The 17659-nt window shown below is 35.1% G+C and overlaps 1 protein-coding gene across 4 annotated transcripts; it reads left to right on the top strand.

Annotated features, from left to right (window-relative positions):
- The first annotated feature begins 4087 nt into the window (after window positions 1-4087).
- Window positions 4088-17242, top strand: LOC113696072 (uncharacterized). Of its 4 annotated transcripts, XM_072054659.1 has the most exons (21): window positions 4089-4344; window positions 4462-4534; window positions 4897-5019; window positions 5574-5743; window positions 5839-5905; window positions 6337-6486; window positions 7275-7421; window positions 8012-8072; window positions 9177-9502; window positions 9704-9835; window positions 10474-10590; window positions 10792-10878; window positions 11150-11272; window positions 11412-11532; window positions 11614-11739; window positions 12469-12603; window positions 13554-13699; window positions 13876-14016; window positions 15017-15337; window positions 15633-15765; window positions 16507-17242. In XM_072054659.1, the coding sequence occupies exons 5-20, from the start codon at window positions 5897-5899 to the stop codon at window positions 15726-15728; spliced, it is 2238 nt and encodes a 745-aa protein (XP_071910760.1). In that variant the 5' UTR covers window positions 4089-4344; window positions 4462-4534; window positions 4897-5019; window positions 5574-5743; window positions 5839-5896; the 3' UTR covers window positions 15729-15765; window positions 16507-17242. The 4 variants fall into 4 exon arrangements, with proteins under 4 accessions (XP_027071202.1, XP_027071204.1, XP_071910760.1 ...); XM_027215401.2 differs by lacking the exons at window positions 5839-5905; window positions 16507-17242 and adding an exon at window positions 16099-16391 and having other exon boundaries at window positions 4088-4344; XM_027215400.2 differs by lacking the exon at window positions 5839-5905.
- The last annotated feature ends 417 nt before the right edge of the window (window positions 17243-17659 follow it).

The following is a 17659-nucleotide window of genomic DNA, read 5'->3' as shown; positions in this document are numbered from 1 at the left end:
GCAGAATTAACAGTTTGGGGGAAAACCTACATAAGTCACATCATGAGCACAACTCATGATATGATCAGTTTTTCAGCCATAATATGGAATGTAGTATACTTTTGGGAATTACTCATTATCTTTGTCAAATTTAAAGGGCTATAGTAAAGCACTTTAAGCATGATCTTCCACCAAAAACTTCTGCAATAAATGCAAACTGCATTCCTTGTTCAGTATAATGTTTCAGTTAATTCACATTACCTTACTTTTATATTTTTTTCAAAAGAAAAAAAAAGAATGTTACATTAGTCCCTCATCAGTTTCCCAAGCTATTTGTCTCTAAGTCTGGATAGTCACTCGAGGTGACTGGAGAAAATATCTTAATCTCCATTTTTGTTCTAAACTTTTAGCGCTTTGTGCGTAGAAATAATAGCATTAATGGGAAGACATTTAGGTAGACATTTAATGAAAAAATAATGTTTTCCCTAATCAAAGCTATGACCATGTTCTGGGACTAATCTGATTAATTACTAATACAATGAGAACTATATGTCTAAATGCCTAAACTCACATAAAAGCCATAGTACCATACTTTGTTGATTGAGCCAGCAAGGATTAGTATGGAAACAACAATAATATTACAATATTGAGAATATTATTTATAATTGAAAATACAATGAAAATATCAATATTAAAAGAATAAATAGTACCGAAACTTCTCATTTGATTGGCGCGGCGTTTGAGTCGGTGTAGTCGAGATTTTATCCATCGTAGTTGATGTGAGATTTCTCTTTCGTCGACGCAAAGTTGTTGGAACTATTCCAATTCTTGTGCAGAACCGTTGTGGCGTCCTTTTCGTTTTGTTAGCAGATGTTTCCTCCATTGCAATCTTGCGAGTTTGAAATTCAGTCATTGTTGACATGCCTGTAAACGGCCATGTTCCATTATGAAGTTAATTTGAGAGGTTCGAGAAGGAAGTTGATTGGAAGGGTTTTAAGAGTAATTCCCAAAAGTAGTACCAAGTATATTGTTGCTTCGTGGCAGTTGGAAAAGATCATGTGCTATCTTCAATTCCGTTGAATTATGGGCTATCTTTATTCTGGTCAATGCTCTTCAACTCACTGGAAAATGGGAATCAGTAGTGGTACTACAACCATCTGACGCACGGGTAAGTGGAAACAGTTTTAATGTAAGTGGAAGTTAAATTTTTGTTTGAGGGAACGTGGGAGTATTAGAGTTTTAACGTAAGTGGAAGTTAAATTTTTGTTTGAGGGGACGTGGGAGTGTTAGTTGAAGTTAACTCCTTATTTGAGGGAAACGTGGGGATGTAATGTGCCCATGATATTTTTTACGTTTTAAGATAAATGTGAAATGCTAGGAAAATAGAATTGAGAGTGGGAAGGGTTGTGGAGGCTTGTTCCTAAAAATCCCTTCTCAAATTTATATAGATATAGATCCTTGTGATTTTATAATGAAACAATGGCCTCACATCATTGACTTCCTCCAAATGTAAATGAATGGCCTATTTATATGTTAGTTAAAAACTTAAAAAAGCAAGCGTCACTCATCTAATTAAAAGTATGGGACGTGGAAATTGCTTCATCATCCTCCACTAGTTTTCTAGTGCATTTCAAAATACGGTGACTATATGTTTGATAAGTTGAATGTCAAAATGGATAATTCAGACGGATCATAATTAGGTACTCATTATCGGATAATGGGTATAATTGGGTCAATTTAATTATATTCATGTATTAATTAGGTACTTGTTTATACCCATTTAATAAATGGGTATGGTTATACCGAATTACTCATCTAATAATAAGTCACTTAAAATTCTACTTAAAAAAAATTTGCATGTTGTTTGACAAGTAATAACATTATTTTATTATTATTAGATTGGTAAGAAATTCAAATTTATTTGCTTAACACTTACTAAAAGTTGAGTTTAAATTTATATTTCTTTTTAAATAGGTATAAATGAGTGAGTCGAGTCAACTCACTACCTACCAATTAAATAGATTTTAATTGGGTATCCATTTAAGATCATTCAAAATTAATGTCCATTAATTCATTAGTGTAGGTTCCAGTTATTCAATTAATTATATATAGAATAATATATACTTATGTATGTACATATATACATACATATAACTTGAACAAAAAGCTAAACCTTTAAGTTTGATTCAGTAAATAAACAAGTTAAACCTAAACAAAATTTTAATTTTGTTGAAGTAATCAGACAAGTTTTGATGGTGTTTGATTTGATTAAATTCATTTACACCCCTAATAATAATGTATGACAATAGTCTCCGCCGTTAGTAATGAGTGAAGGCACAATGCAAGAAAAGTGTGCCTTGGTAGTGAATATGGTGTTCCTTGGTAGAAAAGTGAAGATTACAATATACCAATGCAAGAAGCCGTCCGTTAAGAAAAGAAAGCACAATGAGCATTGAGCAAAACCAGCTCCATTGATGATAATTACGAAGTCACACGAGCTTGCTTGTAAATAATTGGTACAAATATTTACAGGAAATTTGTCAAATTGGGTCCTAATATTTTCACAAAAAACTTTCTTAGTCCCTAATATTTAAAATCAACCAGAATAGTTCCTAACATATAATTTATGAGCTAGTTTGGTTCTAATGCTCGTATTTGCTCTTTTTTTTGGCTAAAAATAGCACAATGGCATAATTTCAAGGGTAAAATCGAAAACATTCGTTAATCCATAATTTTGCATCCCTCAAACTCTTCCACCGCTTCTTCAATTGGTTCTCAGCCTACTGCTACTTCATAATTTCTTCTTCTTGTTTATTCTTGAATTCCAACTGCAGTTTCCATTCTTCTTTTTTCTTAAATCCCAGTTCCCAATTTGTATTTTCATATTTTGTGGTGGTGTAGAAAAGATGGCCAAGACAACAACATAAAAGGGGCGGTTTTGGATGCAAAAACTACAGTAGAACAACTCAAGAGGGAACTGCAAATATTGGCACAGAGTATTGTGGAAGGAGATGATTATGCATTGGAAGGCGCTGATCGTGCCATGCAGGCTGTCTTGTTTGAAATAATTGAAGCTGGAGCCTTCCAACCCACAAAGCCTTTTGCCTACTCTTCCACCTCCGGAATTTAGATGTCCTCTTTCTGGACAACTCATGATTGACCCTGCTGTCATAGCCTATGGCCACGTTAGTAGATTTCCCATTAATCTTCTGTTCAAGATTGAAACTTTTTCTTGGTGTCTTTGATATTTCTGTCTTTCATTCAATTTTTCTTGTTAATTCTCCATCCTAGTTGCAGGAGGTTGAGAACCAATTGAATAAGTGGTAGAAGAGTTTGAGGGATGCAAAATTATGGATTAACGAATGTTTCCAATTTTGCTATTAAAATTATGCAAGTGTGCTATTTTTAGTAAAAAAAAAGAGCAAAGACAAGCGTTAAGATCAAATTGGATCATAATTTATATGTTATGAACTATTCTGACTGATTTTAAATGTTAGAGACTAAAAAAGTTTTTTGTGAAAATGTTATGAACCAATTTGGCAAATTTCCCAATATTTACTGTACATGGATTGGTGCCATCAGTCTCTTCCAAGTAAAAATTTAGGAAATTCTATTCCAACCCATCCCAGAATGGGCAATATGGTAAAGAACTAGAAGAAAACAAAAGGAATAAGTCATCTCTGCTTGAGCCTCCCAAATTTTCTTAGCCACTATATATACTAGTAGGTGTGTTTGGATAGTAATTATTTATAAATATTTTTTACTTGTATTATAAATATATCTTTTAATTACATTTTTTGTTTCTCAATTACTTTTTCATATCATATATATATCACATCGTCAAAGTGTTATAATATTATTATTATTATATATATATATACTTTAAAAAAAAAATCTTCTGTCAAAGCCCGCTGTCTGTGTCTCAATTCTCGGTTATTGACCATCTTGAACAAAATTGTATCAGTCCTCAGGAAAATAGGGTCCACCACTCTTCTCTGAAGCCCAATAGACGATTTCGATCGTAGATTGGGCCAGTTCGGACAAAAAGTGAAAGGAGAAAACCCATCAGCATTATGGATTGGACTTTAAAGTGCTCCCGACCAACATCAGCTATAGGAACGTTCAAGTCTTCAGGATTCAAGAAACCTTCCTGATAGACAAATAAAAAATAAAAAAAATCAAGAAACTTTTATCAACAAAACCCGCCTTGTGATGCAGTGATGCTTAAACCCTAGACATAACCCATTAATGGTCATGCAAGATTTGAAGAGTTTTTGGAACTAGAAACAGAAGGGAAAAAGGAAAATGGTGAAGCACAAGGCTCAATCCAAAAAACAGCAAAAGCGTGGGGGAATAGACTTCAAGGTAGCTAATTTAATCTTCTATTGCTGGTAAATTCTTGTACATAATAATTGAGGAAAAGTATTGATGCATGTGAAATTTCGACACGCTCATTTCATTCATCCATTTTTTTTTTTGTAGAAAATAAAAAGAAAAGTTGGTCGAAAATTGCCGCCGCCCAAAAATGCAACCAATACAGAAATCAAGTCTAAAGGTATAGCACAAAGAACAATACCCCGGTTTTTCAATCCAATGCTTCTCTTTAGCTCTCGAATGTATTTGTTGTTGCTTCCATGGTTTGTAATACAATTTTTTATGCGGTTATGTACTTGGCGTTTGTAGCAAAAATGGTCCATTGTTACTGGAACTAAATCGGTTGAGTTCATGTTAAATATATGATTAAAATTTACTCGGTTTTGAGAAACTATTTGTTTTATTGGGTTTTGCTTTTGGTATGTGAATAATAACTTTTTAGTTCGAAAAGCTTCTCCTTTCATATTTTTAGCTAATTTCATGATGTCATTGTGATGCGGACCTAATGTTGATGACTTAGCTGTTGGTTTCTTTGATGAGCAGCGATTATTCTTCCGGAGCAGAGTGTAGTGTCAGATAAGGCAGGTTTAGCTGTGAGTAAAAAGGGTTTGACTTTGAAGGAGCTTCTGCAACAAACAAGTCATCACAATGCAAAAGTTCGTAAAGGTGATTTCTTTGTTAATATAACCTGAATCAACAGGGTTGTTAAAAAAAAAAAAGGTTGCGGTTGAAACTTTTGGAGTGGAAAATTGGAGGATATTTAGGCAAAAAAGGTTATTGATTCAAGAGAAATGTGAAAAGAGGATAACATGTGTAGAAGGTACAGAAATGAAAATTATAGTTGGCATTAGGAGATCCATGTGCAACGGGGATAATACTTGCTGTTGAGTTTTTATGGGATCATCCTGTTATTGCAATCTGTTTTAGTCTTATTCGTGTGCTTTAACAGAAATCTCGCATCCTTGTAAGGATGATATGTATTTGGTTCAACTAAGTATATCAAACTTGGTTTTGTCATGCATGCGCCCTGGATTGCATTTTTCAAAGTCTCCCTCCTACCCTGTTCTGGGGCTATGTAGTTGCTAAATATTCACCAAGTGAAACAGTGTGTTAAATGCCAGTTATGCACTTATTTGTCTTGTATAATCTCTACATCTTCTTGAGAAGTAACGGTTACAATTAACAAGGAGTTTTTGATCTCCGTTTTTTAACCTCTCCAGATGCATTGATTGGTATTAGGGATATATTTCTTAAATATCCTGCTGAGTTGAAGCTCCACAAGCTTGCTACTATAGAGAAACTGCGTGAACGCATCAGTGATGATGATAAAATTGTCCGAGAAACACTTTACCAATTATTTAAGTCAGTGATATTGCCCAACTGTAAGCAGGTAAATTTTGTGACGCTGGTTCTTGAAATTGTTTGTCATGCTATTATTAAGGATATTTAGTGAACCTATAAGTAGCTTTCATATTATACTTTCAGGTTCACTATTATATTAAAGTCAGAGTCCTCCCCCCTCTACAGCTTCTTTTCATAGTTGATGTTTTGGGTAAATCGGCTCATCTCTTTTTATTTTTCTTTTTGGTTGCATAGGCCTTGTTAGGCAAGTCAATTATATTGTCCTCTATTGCAGGCTGGGGAATGTTTTCTGAATCTCCCTTGTTTAACTTCAAATTTGTTGCACCAACTCTTTGTTCTCCTATCTGCCAATTATATTGTCCTCTATTGCAGGCTGGGGAATGTTTTCTGAATCTCCCTTGTTAAACTTCAAATTTGTTGCACCAACTCTTTGTTCTCCTATCTGCCATTCTTTCCAAATCTCTGATATGCTTTTGATTTCACACATGTTTAACAATAATGAGATTGGAAAATTTTGTTGCAGTATGTCTAAGTCGTATATTAAAGGCGCATGTATTTTCAAGTGATGGTTGCAGCTTATGAATTTTTAAAAATATATGTCCACGTTCTTTTTCTGTACAGGATAATCAAGGGCCATTCATTTCCTTGATGATGGCTTATATTTTCAATTCAATGACGCACTTGGCTATAGATGTGCGCTTGATGGCTTTCAGATTCTTTGACCTCGTTATCCAGCATCATCCATCTTCATTTTCTCTTTATGCTGAGAAGGTGGGTATGTATGGCTTTAAGTCAGTCACTTTCGGTGATATTGGTGGTTGCCTCTTAGTTATTTTCCTTGTGCTACGTAAAGAAACCTTTGTTTTATAAGCATAGCCATAACAGAAATTCTGTCATTCCTGAAGTAAATTCACTTTTACCACTTGTATATTTCACAAATTATATATAATTCTTATTGTTAGGACCTTGAAAGATAGAGGTTCTAAGAAATCTTACTTGTACTCATTTCTCCCTGTCTGGAATGGCAAGTACGTTCATAATTAAAAGTTGACCATTGGTGGTTGTCTCTTGTTACTTTTTCCTGGTGCTGCTTGAAGAAATCTCCCTCCAATAATATTGTCCATGATATTTATTCTGTCCTTCCTTGAGTGAATATTGCTTTTATGTCTATGTATTGCTATATTTTTATGTGATGTTTGTTATTACCACGTTTGAAGTTGGAAGTTTATCTTCATTATTATGTGCTGACTATTCTTTTAGCTTTTTCTTTGCCCTAAAGTGATGTAAAATACTGTCCAGATTTCTGGAACAGATGAAACATATCTTTGTTCATTCAGCAGTTACATAAATGGATGTTGAAGGATGTAACTTCCTTATCTGATTTAGTTTTCCATCATTGCCTGTGGATTATAAAAATGGTTCTACTTCAATTCCTTTTTAACAGTTACCCTTTTTTTTTACTTTGTTCTGGTACCTTAGGTTTTTTTTTTTTTGTTGTTTTTGTGCTTCATCTATGAGGGCTGTTTTTAGCTATTCTTTAACTGTATTTTCATTTGCAGATTCTCCAGAATTATCAGGATATTCTGCAGAGGAGCCAATTTCATTTACAGGATAAGAGCAAGCTAAAAACCATCCTTGGTGGTTTAGTTCACTGCTTGACACTGTTGCCACGTAGTGAGAAAGATGATGACTCATGTGTGAAAAATGTATCCTTTCTATTATTGCCAGGAGTATTATTTTGTGCTTATTTATAATTTGTCTTCTAGTTCGACTTAGGATAGTGTGTTTTCATCAGGTTATCAGATTTACGTTCCTTATGGTTTTCAACCTTTACTTCCATATATTTTAAATGTATTTTGGATTCTGGAAAATTGGCATGTTATAGTCTCCAACAGATGAGTGCATAAGAATTTTGTGTCACAAAGCACGTATCTAAATTGAGATGAGAAAGCTCTTATTCAGAACAACCACCTCACTTATAGGTTTCTATTTGTTTGTAGTGGATTCTTCATATTTTAGAAGAGTAAAGATGAAAATTGTCACTGAAACAACAGATGGTTTATTAAAAAGCTTCTTCAATTTTGATCACTCCCATGTAGACAGTGAAGAAATTTTCATCAATTAGGATTTGCATTGATGAAGAGTTGCCATCCTCTCCGGCTTTTTGTGCTCTTAGCTATTTTTCATTTTTCTTCTAGGCATTATCCGTTGTTCTTTGTACCTACATATCCTGCAGTAAAAACTTTTGCTTGAAGTAAGTGCTCATCAATTGTTTTTCTACACTTAAATCTTGCAGGAAGTTCATTCCCATGGGATTCTGCATGCATTGGAGCCTGATTTGGTTGAGGATTGTTCTGGTAAGTGGAATGTTATTTTTCTTGATGTTTAGCCTTTATAAAGTGTGTGTGGCCTTTGGCTTGGAGATTGACCTTTTGTTTACCATCAAAATGTTAAGGAACAGTACTAAAAAGTTTTACTGGTTGTGGTGTGTCCTTAAGAAGAGCACTAATTATGTATTATTCAAAACTTATAGGCATGCAATTCTGGAGGTTAAAGGCTTAAAGTTTTTTGAACGTATGATCTAAAACTTGAAAGGCTCTAATGGCATGTGATGGAACCTGTTGCATATTGGTTATATTGATGCTTGTGATAAACCTGCATAGAAACTATAAGCTCTTTGGGTCATCTCAAGAGTAATGTCGAAGTGTTATTTACAGAAAAACTATAGTTGGTGCCTAGATTGTTGAAATTCTTGAAAGCAAAGGTTTCTGGAAGTCACTAAATTTTTGAAATGGTTACACAAGCTCATGCTTTCAAAGGACAAATTTCTTAGATAAAGAATAAGATTTAGGAGAAGGGAAAATGTGTTACTATACTCTTTAGACTGTAATCAACAAAAATGCACACAAGGACTTTGAGTATTCGCTTTTCTAGGTTGATGCCAGTATGACAACAATACCTTCTTTTTACTTCCACCCTCAGAAAAGTCCTTTTGTTTTATTAATATATTGCCCATGAAAAGATGTCATGTTTTCTGTCATCCTATAAAGTTTTTCAATTCCAAATAAATCTTGATATTAACTCTTTGTTTTTTTAAGTTGACCTTGCTCAACTTTGAGGAGAAAAACTAGAGCATAAAGCTTTGATACTTCAGTGGCATATGCCATTACACTTGTGTAATCCCTGCCTAGCCATGTTTTGTGCACGCCACCAGGCAAGATATTTTATTTTAAATATTGTAAATGTTATCTTACTGTTGATTTAAGTTGTTCTAAAAATAAAAGTTGTTATAAAGGCATGGAGGCAAAGCACAACCAGTACTCTTCTGATCCAATTCATATTTCATACAATTTTAACAAATTGTATTCTCCTTTCCTTTGTCGTTTTCAAATATTCTGATTATATCTCAATGTTATGAGGAGATTGTTTACACGATCCTCTGTTTTATCTATTATTTTTAGGTCGTTCGGGCATTATTGAGAAGTTGAAAGATATTCTCCCAATTCTAGTTAGTTGTTTCGTGGATTTCATGTCATCGAACAATACTATGCAATTATTGGATGTGCAATCCTTTGATTGTGTGCTATTCATTCTTCAAAGCATAGATATTGTGGTCAAATTCTTTGCTTTTGAAATGAACAAAGGCGAAAAAAGTTGGCAGTATGTTCCTTCTCTTTATGAAAGAGGACCTGATGCAGACATATTAGATCACTTTATGTCACCTGCAATATTTAAGAAGTTGTGGGAGTTGTTCCCTCTAAATCTAATTCATCGCAATTCAGATAAGGTGTGATTTCTCTCTGGTGTCCGTCATCCCTTATACATTGTAGTTTGTAGAGTTGATTTCCTGACCTGGATTTATAGTGTTCTTGTTGCTTTTCCTAGTTAGTTTCTCCTAGATGTTAGAGCATGCATAGGTTTTGCGCTTTTAGCCTAAAATTTTTTGCATGGCATAATTACTCTCACATGTTGAGTTTTCTTACTGCAGGATGATGACCGATATCTTGCACTAAATGCCATAATTAGCGACATATTTTTGCAGCTAAGGGAGTGGAGTTATCCTCCTCCTTCTTTGTTGGAGAAGTTCCTGGGGTTCATTGAAAGTTCTTTAATTGAAAAGGTCCTTTGCTTGGACTTTTCTTATATAATCTGTTTGATGTTTTCCACATGACATTTGCATGTTTTGATTGTGCCATCACGACTGAGATGAAGTCAAGCTGAATACTACAATCAAGTTCATCTATTGTTACTTTTTCACTTCTTATCCTTGTAATTATATCAACTTTTTTTTAAAAGCAAAAAAAGCTTTTATCTGAAGTATGCCATGAAATAGTTCCACTGGCTGTCTTTGATTTTGTAGGTTAATAAATGTAATTTCTAAAGTGAAACATAATCGGCTTTGGCAATTAGCCTTATGTATTGTATACTGATTGAATAGCATATCCCCATGCATAATCTTTTTATTGATTTACTTATCAGAAGATTCAATTATGGATTGAATAGGAAGACATTCTTGAAGACCCTGTGTTTCAGTACTCTGCTTATAGCTGTAGCTATCACACTATCTGTGGGATATCATGTTTCTTCACTTCCATCCTTTTATATGCACTCTAAGAGTTTTTGGGTTTTATTCATATTTTCGTTGTATTGAATTCTTTAATAAATTAGAGTTGAAATCGTAATGGATGTTGCTGGTTGTGTTTGGAATCAATAGTATTTGATTATGCTGTATTTGATGTACGATGTGTTTCCCTGCAGTTATCCAATTGCCCACAATCGAGAGTGTTCCGTGAGAAGCACTTGCTTCCGCTTGTACCGTTCATTCCAAAGATTTTTATGCAAGTTTCAGGTGCATGGCGATCTCGTATTTTACAGGTTTGCAGATTTCGTTTGAAACCTTTAGTTAGTATGACTGAGAAAGTGCATATTCACAACTTACCTTCACTTCAGTTCTCTATCTTAATAAACTACTCTCTTTGAGCTTTTGTGAACTGTAGTTATTGTGGACAGCACTGATCTTTAAAAAAGCAGAATGTCCTTAATTGTTGGTTTTAACATCCGGCACTGTTTTTGCAGGCATTCACTGAGGTTTTTAAGAACTGTGGGCCAGAGTCTTCTATGAAATTGGCTTGCCTTTCTGCACTTGGAGATGTGGTTGATCCTGTAAGATTTCAATATTTTGCTTTTTGGAAAATATTTGTCATTCTTGAGTTCAGATCATATTAATATAGCTCCTCTTCTCTGTCCTTTTTTGTAATTTTTCATTTCTACTTCTAACCTTGGAGTCAAGTTGGAGTTTCAACTTGGGCACCTGATCCAACACCCCCCCTCCCCGGGGGGGGGGGGGGCGAGGGGGGCACTATTGTTGAATTGGCAGATTTTTTTATGGCTCTACATCAAATTCCACTGACATAAATGTTATGCTGATTGATAGGAAAAGGGCTGGCTATACTTGGTTGCAGGAGATCCTGAATTGCTAGACTATCAGCTTATTTGGATTAGGGAGCTTCCTCAACTGCTACTGGTCTTAGGTGATAAGAACCCCTTATGTTCAAAGGTATATTTTTGTAGTTTATGCTTTCTTTTCTTGCTTTAAGCTGTTCGAGAGCTATCAAAGTCTCATCATCCATTCTTCAATTGTATAATATGTACTGATTTTCAACTTTAACTTTTACCACTAAGATATATTCTTGCAGGCTGTGTTGCGACTTCTGCTACTTATGGGAAAGGCTGCTAAATTGAGCTTTTCGTTCAGTCAGGAGTATGATCAAATGCAATGCAAACTTGCAGTTTTTTATAGCACACACTTAGATGATGGTAAGGATTAAATTTCTTGTTCTGGTTCTCTCTTTCCTCCATTTTAAACATCCATAGATCAACATCTTTGTTCTATTGCAGGAAGTATATTCTATGGGCCATTCACGAGTCTACCTCAGGATATCCAGGAACTTTCTCTGTGTTGTCTGTATTACTTCTCCTCCCTGAAACCAATGCTGCTTCAGTCATTGGTATTGTGTTGCTTAAGTAAGTAAGATAATGTCTGATACTTGGCGATGGTTTTTGTTTTTGTGTGTGTGTGAATCTCTTGATGTCCATCCTTGCTACAAAGGCTTCTAGCTAATATTAACCTCAAATTTACAGTTAAACATGGGGTTGTGCTTTGCTGCAAGGTTTAGACTCCCTATTTAGTATAACATTGTCACAGTTGTAATCTACTGTTCAATCGGGATACTTCCTCTGATTAATATTTTATAGCTTTGGTTCTGAATCTTCAAATAGGGATATATGCTCTTGAGGTTCTTTGAGATATCAGTATCTAGGTTCTCGAAATATTTGGTGAAACTTTTAAGGGAGATAATTGCAGAATACAGAAATCATACAATTTAGGAGTGTACAATAAGTCGCTAAGTTACGGTTTTCTATTGTGAGTACTGTATTTTAAGTACAGAATCCCACCAATCATTGTTATAGACCACACTTATGTTGCTTCTGTAAAGTTTTCATGGATTAATCACCTTGGACAAATATTGAGACCATGTGCAGAATGAGACAGCTAAAGTACTTAGCTTTACTCATTTGCCCAAAAAATAAAACATTAAAAAGAGGAGGAAGAAGTGGAATATCAATTGAGCTAGAGAAACTTTGAACTGAAATATGTTGTTGTTGATGTTTCCACTGGCTGCTATCTGTTGCTATTCTTCTCTTCAAAATGACGTTGTAGTTGTTAGCTCCAACTACACCACATTACTGCAGGTCAAAATATGGAGCCATTTTTACTTTTTCGGATAATAGAGGTTCTCCACTCAGTCTGCAAAGCTGGAAATATCTCGAGTGCAGATTATATTAGTTTCCTCATCACTTTACTTTCACGTTTCAGAGTCTCACCAGGTATCTTTTGAATTTATTGCTTCTTCTTTTACTAGTCTTTGCAAGAGAAACCAGATCCTTCATCTCTATGTTGTAGGATTTCTGTTTCTTTGATCTTTCAATTGTTTGCTGCTTGTCCATATGTCATGGTGCTTTTGCTCTTACAATTTTCTCTCCTGGTTTGATCTTTTGGTTGCAAAAAGTGTTTCCATGATTCCAAAGTAGAAATGCTAGTATTGTTTAGCTCTTTTATTTATTTTGACCAACCCTTACTCGTTATCTTGTTGGCAAATACGAACCCTGCTTGGTGCATTTTCAGAGATATGTAAACCTGGACAAAAAACATTGACAATCCTGACACTTTGCCTTTGTGGCCATGTTCTTAATGTTTTCTGGCCATACTAAATTAATGTTTGCTGTCAATTGGAATATTCAACATAACCTACTGTTTCAACCACTGTGACCCATTTTAGGCGATAATATCAAGATAACCGTCCGGATTGACATTTCAAAAGTGCCTTCTATAGATTCACATCAAATAGTCACTTTTCAGGATCAGGATGATTAACTCTTTGGTGCTATCACATTAGCTGATTTTGACCATGATCCTTCTGTATGTTTGTTTCACTCTTGTACTCATTGTTTCTGTGTATGTGACTCCCCTCTCACTTTTTTTTAAAGGTTGGAAAAAGAATTCTACTTTCTTTAGTAATGTTTCTTGGGATGGGAGAGTAGGCCCTTTTTGTTTCCACTATCTTCTTGAAGTCTCTCTCTTTCTCTCTCTCTCTCTGTTTTTTCCCTTTTTTCCTGAAGTAGGGTTTCGTAAAATTCTTTAGTGTGCCTCTGCTTTTTTTTTTGTGTGTGTTTTACATAGGTTCTTTTTAGGATGTTATTGTCAATAGTTCAAGGTCAATGCTGACTAATCTCTTGTTTGTCTTACTTGATAACTGAAACTTGTGTTCCTTTTACAGAAAACTGTTCTTCTCTGGGATATGAAGGAATCTCAAATCATGCTACCTTTAGAACAATTACCAGAGTTATTTGCTCTTGTCTATCTCAAATTGGGGATGACCATCTTGTTCTCCAAACTTTGGAAAAAAAAATTCTTGATGAGATGGTAATCAGGCTAAATTTTATATGATGAATTTGATTCTCTGTATGTCTCATCTTTTAACTTGCATTTGTTTAATTACTTTGGTTTAAGCTCAGCTGTTCTTATTGTTCTCTGGCATTTTTTGTGAAACTTAGTTGATCTATACAACTGTCATTGATTTTTTTGCTCCCTTTTTTCAGTCACTGAAACTGCCATTAGACAACATCTGTGCATTTCTCAGGGTGCTCGTCACCTTGGACACCAAACCCACAAGGCTCTCTGAATGGAGTGTTATCAAATTAAGCAATGTCCTCTGTAAATACTTGATAAATGTTGCATCTGTAAGTGATATTCTGTTTTTGATTCTTGTTCTTGATTGTTTTATAAGAAAACTTTTCAGTTCTTCCCTGTTTATGAGTACCTGAAGATGTTTAATTCGTCCTTTGTAAAACATTCTTGTTTGTTAATTCTTGTGCTTGTCAAACCTTCAAAACAGACATAGTCTATCTTAGTGAATTTCAGACTTCTTTGGAGTGCTTCCCTGGATAATCTGCTGGAAGACGTTGGTTAAATACTTACTGAAGAGAGACAACTTCCTTAGTTATGCTGAATAAGTTAATTAGAATAATCTCTTATTATGCATGAAATAGAATACACACAGAATTCCAACTTATTTTATTTGTCACACAAGTTATAGTGTAATGATACATGAAATGCAATACATACATAAGCTGTAATTTAACAAACATCATCCATATTAAACATGATTAATCAGCGCAAACAGGGATAATTCTTGGTTCTACATGACGTTGGCTACATACGATACGATCAGTGTCATGTGTTCTTTCCATGGTTGTTCTTAGTTCAACTCTCAAACTAAACTCAAAACTCGACTAGGGTTTTTGGTGAATGCACACATGCATATATCATAATGGGTGGTATGTAAAATTGGGCCTGGATCTTTGTCTCATTTTCCAGCATGTTGAAGCATCACCTCGTCCAAAAGCTTAAGGTATTAGAAAGCAGATGATATTGTATATGTCAATTAAGCTGAGTCTTACACACACAGAACAGTAAACACTCAGTTAAACTCTTCACTGAATCAGTTGCAACAAGATCACTACTGTATGTAGTAGTTAAATCTTATCCCTAGCCATAGCATCTAAGACTTCTAAGCTACATTAAGGCCAAATTCAAACATGTTGGGCTATGTTATGTTCAGAAACTATAACAATCTTTTTTTTTCTTTTTGGATTCTCTCATGTTTGAATTTTCTTAATATGCACCCTTCAGTTATGGTCTGAGTTCTCTGATATCTTCTGTTTTGGTTTACTTATGCAGAGTAAGCAACATGATGGTGAATCCAAAGTCTACTTGAGCACAAACAAGAGCCACTACTACCTCCTACCTTGTTTTTTCCTGTTTGATAGGAGTACCAAACTGTTAGATCTTTTTTTGACTTCAATGAGATCACTGATAACAGACAATACCTCATTATTATTGTCCCCTCATCATAGTACCTCCAAAATCAGCCAATCAAGTAGGTCGAATGTTATTGTTACTGTGTTACTACTAATGCATGGAGATGTTAAGATGCACCAAATTCTTTTGCCACACAAGTCACAGATTGAGAGCATGTTGGAGATGGTGCTCAAAGTTCAGGTGTCACCTTGATTCTAATAATTTGTGTGTCCGTTTCTGTTCCCCTTTCAAGCAACTTTGCTTTCCTTGCTAAATTTTGGGTGCGAAAAAAAGAATCGGCCCCAAGAAACGTTTTAGTTTTCTGTTCTCTGTATGCTTTGCTTACCCAGTACAAGTTTACTTTTAGTGTTTGCTTTTCTAAAATTTACTTTATGAAGGGTATACTAGTTCAAGAATGTACAAAGCCAACAAGATTTATTGATACTTTTTAATCTTGTAGTATCTGGGAAATAAGTTATTTTAATTGTGGTTGCAGTTAGAGGAAACTAACACGACTATAGAAGAAAGGCATAAGATGCAAAGCACGTGTGATCAACTGAAAGCTGCCATTGGTAGATCGTTGAGTGGCTGATGATAGGATACCTCTTAACCTAGAAGAGGACAGCAATGTGAGTCTTCCTTTTGTAGACTTGGCAAAATCATGAAGTTGGGATCTTAAAATGTAACACACATGCTTCAGTTGCTGTGGTTGAGTTTAAGCATATTTGTTTTCAAATATGATTTTTTCTTTTCAGCATTAGGTAATTATATAGAGATGAGTTCCAGAGTTTGTACGTCACTTCATGCTGCATTCTGTATGGAGTTCGCCACACTTAGTTTTGTTCAGCCAAACCTTTTGGTTTGGCTCTGCTGTGTATTTTAGCACCTGTCACAATGGGTAGGGATGAGGGATACCAAGGCTTGAATTCAAGCTGATTACTTGTTATTGGACCTCATTTCAGACATTCTTTTGGCAAAAACGGGTGAACTGGATGCATGAACCGGGGGTATCCTGTAGACATGAAATTAGAGGCTTTTTTGTTGTTTGGGTATTTGAATTTCAAGATCCTCTTATTTCAATTCCTTGCTATTGAAACTTCTCGGACTCTCCTATTCATAGGGTCATGAAGTGTATGTGAAGTTATAAGTCGTTTTCCTACAATTTATGGAATAACTTTGAGTAAACTGTTCCAAAAGAACAAACCAAATTTGATATCTCAAGCTTCAGAATATTATAAGAATTGAATTGCTGTTATTTCCTAAAAGCATACAACTGGTTGATTCTTTTGCTGCTATTCTGGATGATAAAAGGGGCCAGGGGAGGGGGATGATTGTTGCTGAAATTTGTGTTTTCTGTGATGGGTGTGCAGTTGCATTCAGGATGGATGGGGAAGGCTTTATGATGCCAGCAGTTTAGATTACTGCTTGCAAAGTGATAGGAGTTGCAATGTGGCAATGGCTGAATTCTTATATCTGCTTGGATGGGGGAACTCGGGAAGGAAAAATTTTGGATGAGCAGAAACTTCTTTCTAGTGGATGAACCTGTCATAATGGCCCCATAGGTCATGCTCTTTATCTCTCTCATGCTGTTGACAAGCATTATCACTGAGCTGTTTTATTTGACTCCAAGAGTCAAGGTGGTGGAACTTCTGGTTGGGATCAAGGGCAGGATGTGAGAAATATGGCAAAGGATGTACTGCATGAGGTCTTTCTTTCTTGTTAATTGCGTAACTGGAATGGGAAGCCAGAAGACTGGAGCTTTATCTCCTGCATTACAATAAATCTGACATCTATAAAGAGTATATTAGAGTCTGATGCACCTTACAAAAGCTACATTTTATTAATGTCATCGAAGAAGTACTTGATACACCGCTGTACTATACCGCAAGTAGATGTTATAAATTTGTTAGCACACTAGCATGATCTGGTTTGGCAGGTCATAATTCATGGACTTATAGACAGTAGACACCACCGCATATTTATCTTCTGCGGTTGATCTTACATTGTTCCCCATTTTCAATTCCTTTTCTTTCCTTTCTTGCATGGGAAGGGAAGGCAATGAGATCATCAAATGAAATGTTGTATGTGATGGGGGTTAAGTTTTCATTTTTGAAGCTTTTCCTGTCTGCATAAAGAGAACCAAATCAGTAACACTCTCCTCGTGCTTTTCTACTAACTAATTAGAAGAGACATCGTATGGCTAAAAGTGTTGTAAACAAAGCCATGGGTTCCCAGCCGACAATAAGCAGCATTCATGTCAGATTTTAACAGGGAAAGCGTATTTCATTTTTGGTCACGTAGACGCTGTTGATTTAGTATGTGCACAGAAACATCTAAAGAGTTTAATTGCTTTATAAAGGGTAGATCAATAAAATGCTCTTATGGCGTGCCGTGTTGCTCGATCTACATTTACCATGAATACTACAGGATACTGTGGGCTTATAAATTATAGAAAAACTTGATTGTACCTTGTTGTTGATCATTGATTGACGTCCATCAGCGTGCTGCGGTCAATTTTAACAC

Source organism: Coffea arabica, chromosome 6e, assembly GCF_036785885.1.
Source record: "Coffea arabica cultivar ET-39 chromosome 6e, Coffea Arabica ET-39 HiFi, whole genome shotgun sequence".
Lineage (NCBI taxonomy): Eukaryota > Viridiplantae > Streptophyta > Magnoliopsida > Gentianales > Rubiaceae > Coffea > Coffea arabica.
This window is presented reverse-complemented; position numbering and strand designations above follow the sequence as displayed.

Coding starts and splice junctions, on each gene's coding strand:
- LOC113696072 (XM_027215400.2), top strand. CDS start 4,285: ATGGTGAAGCACAAGGCTCAATCCAAAAAACAGCAAAAGCGTGGGGGA. Junction 8,073..9,176: donor TTTGGTTGAGGATTGTTCTG/GTAAGTGGAATG, acceptor TATTATTTTTAG/GTCGTTCGGGCATTATTGAG. Junction 9,503..9,703: donor TTCATCGCAATTCAGATAAG/GTGTGATTTCTC, acceptor TTCTTACTGCAG/GATGATGACCGATATCTTGC.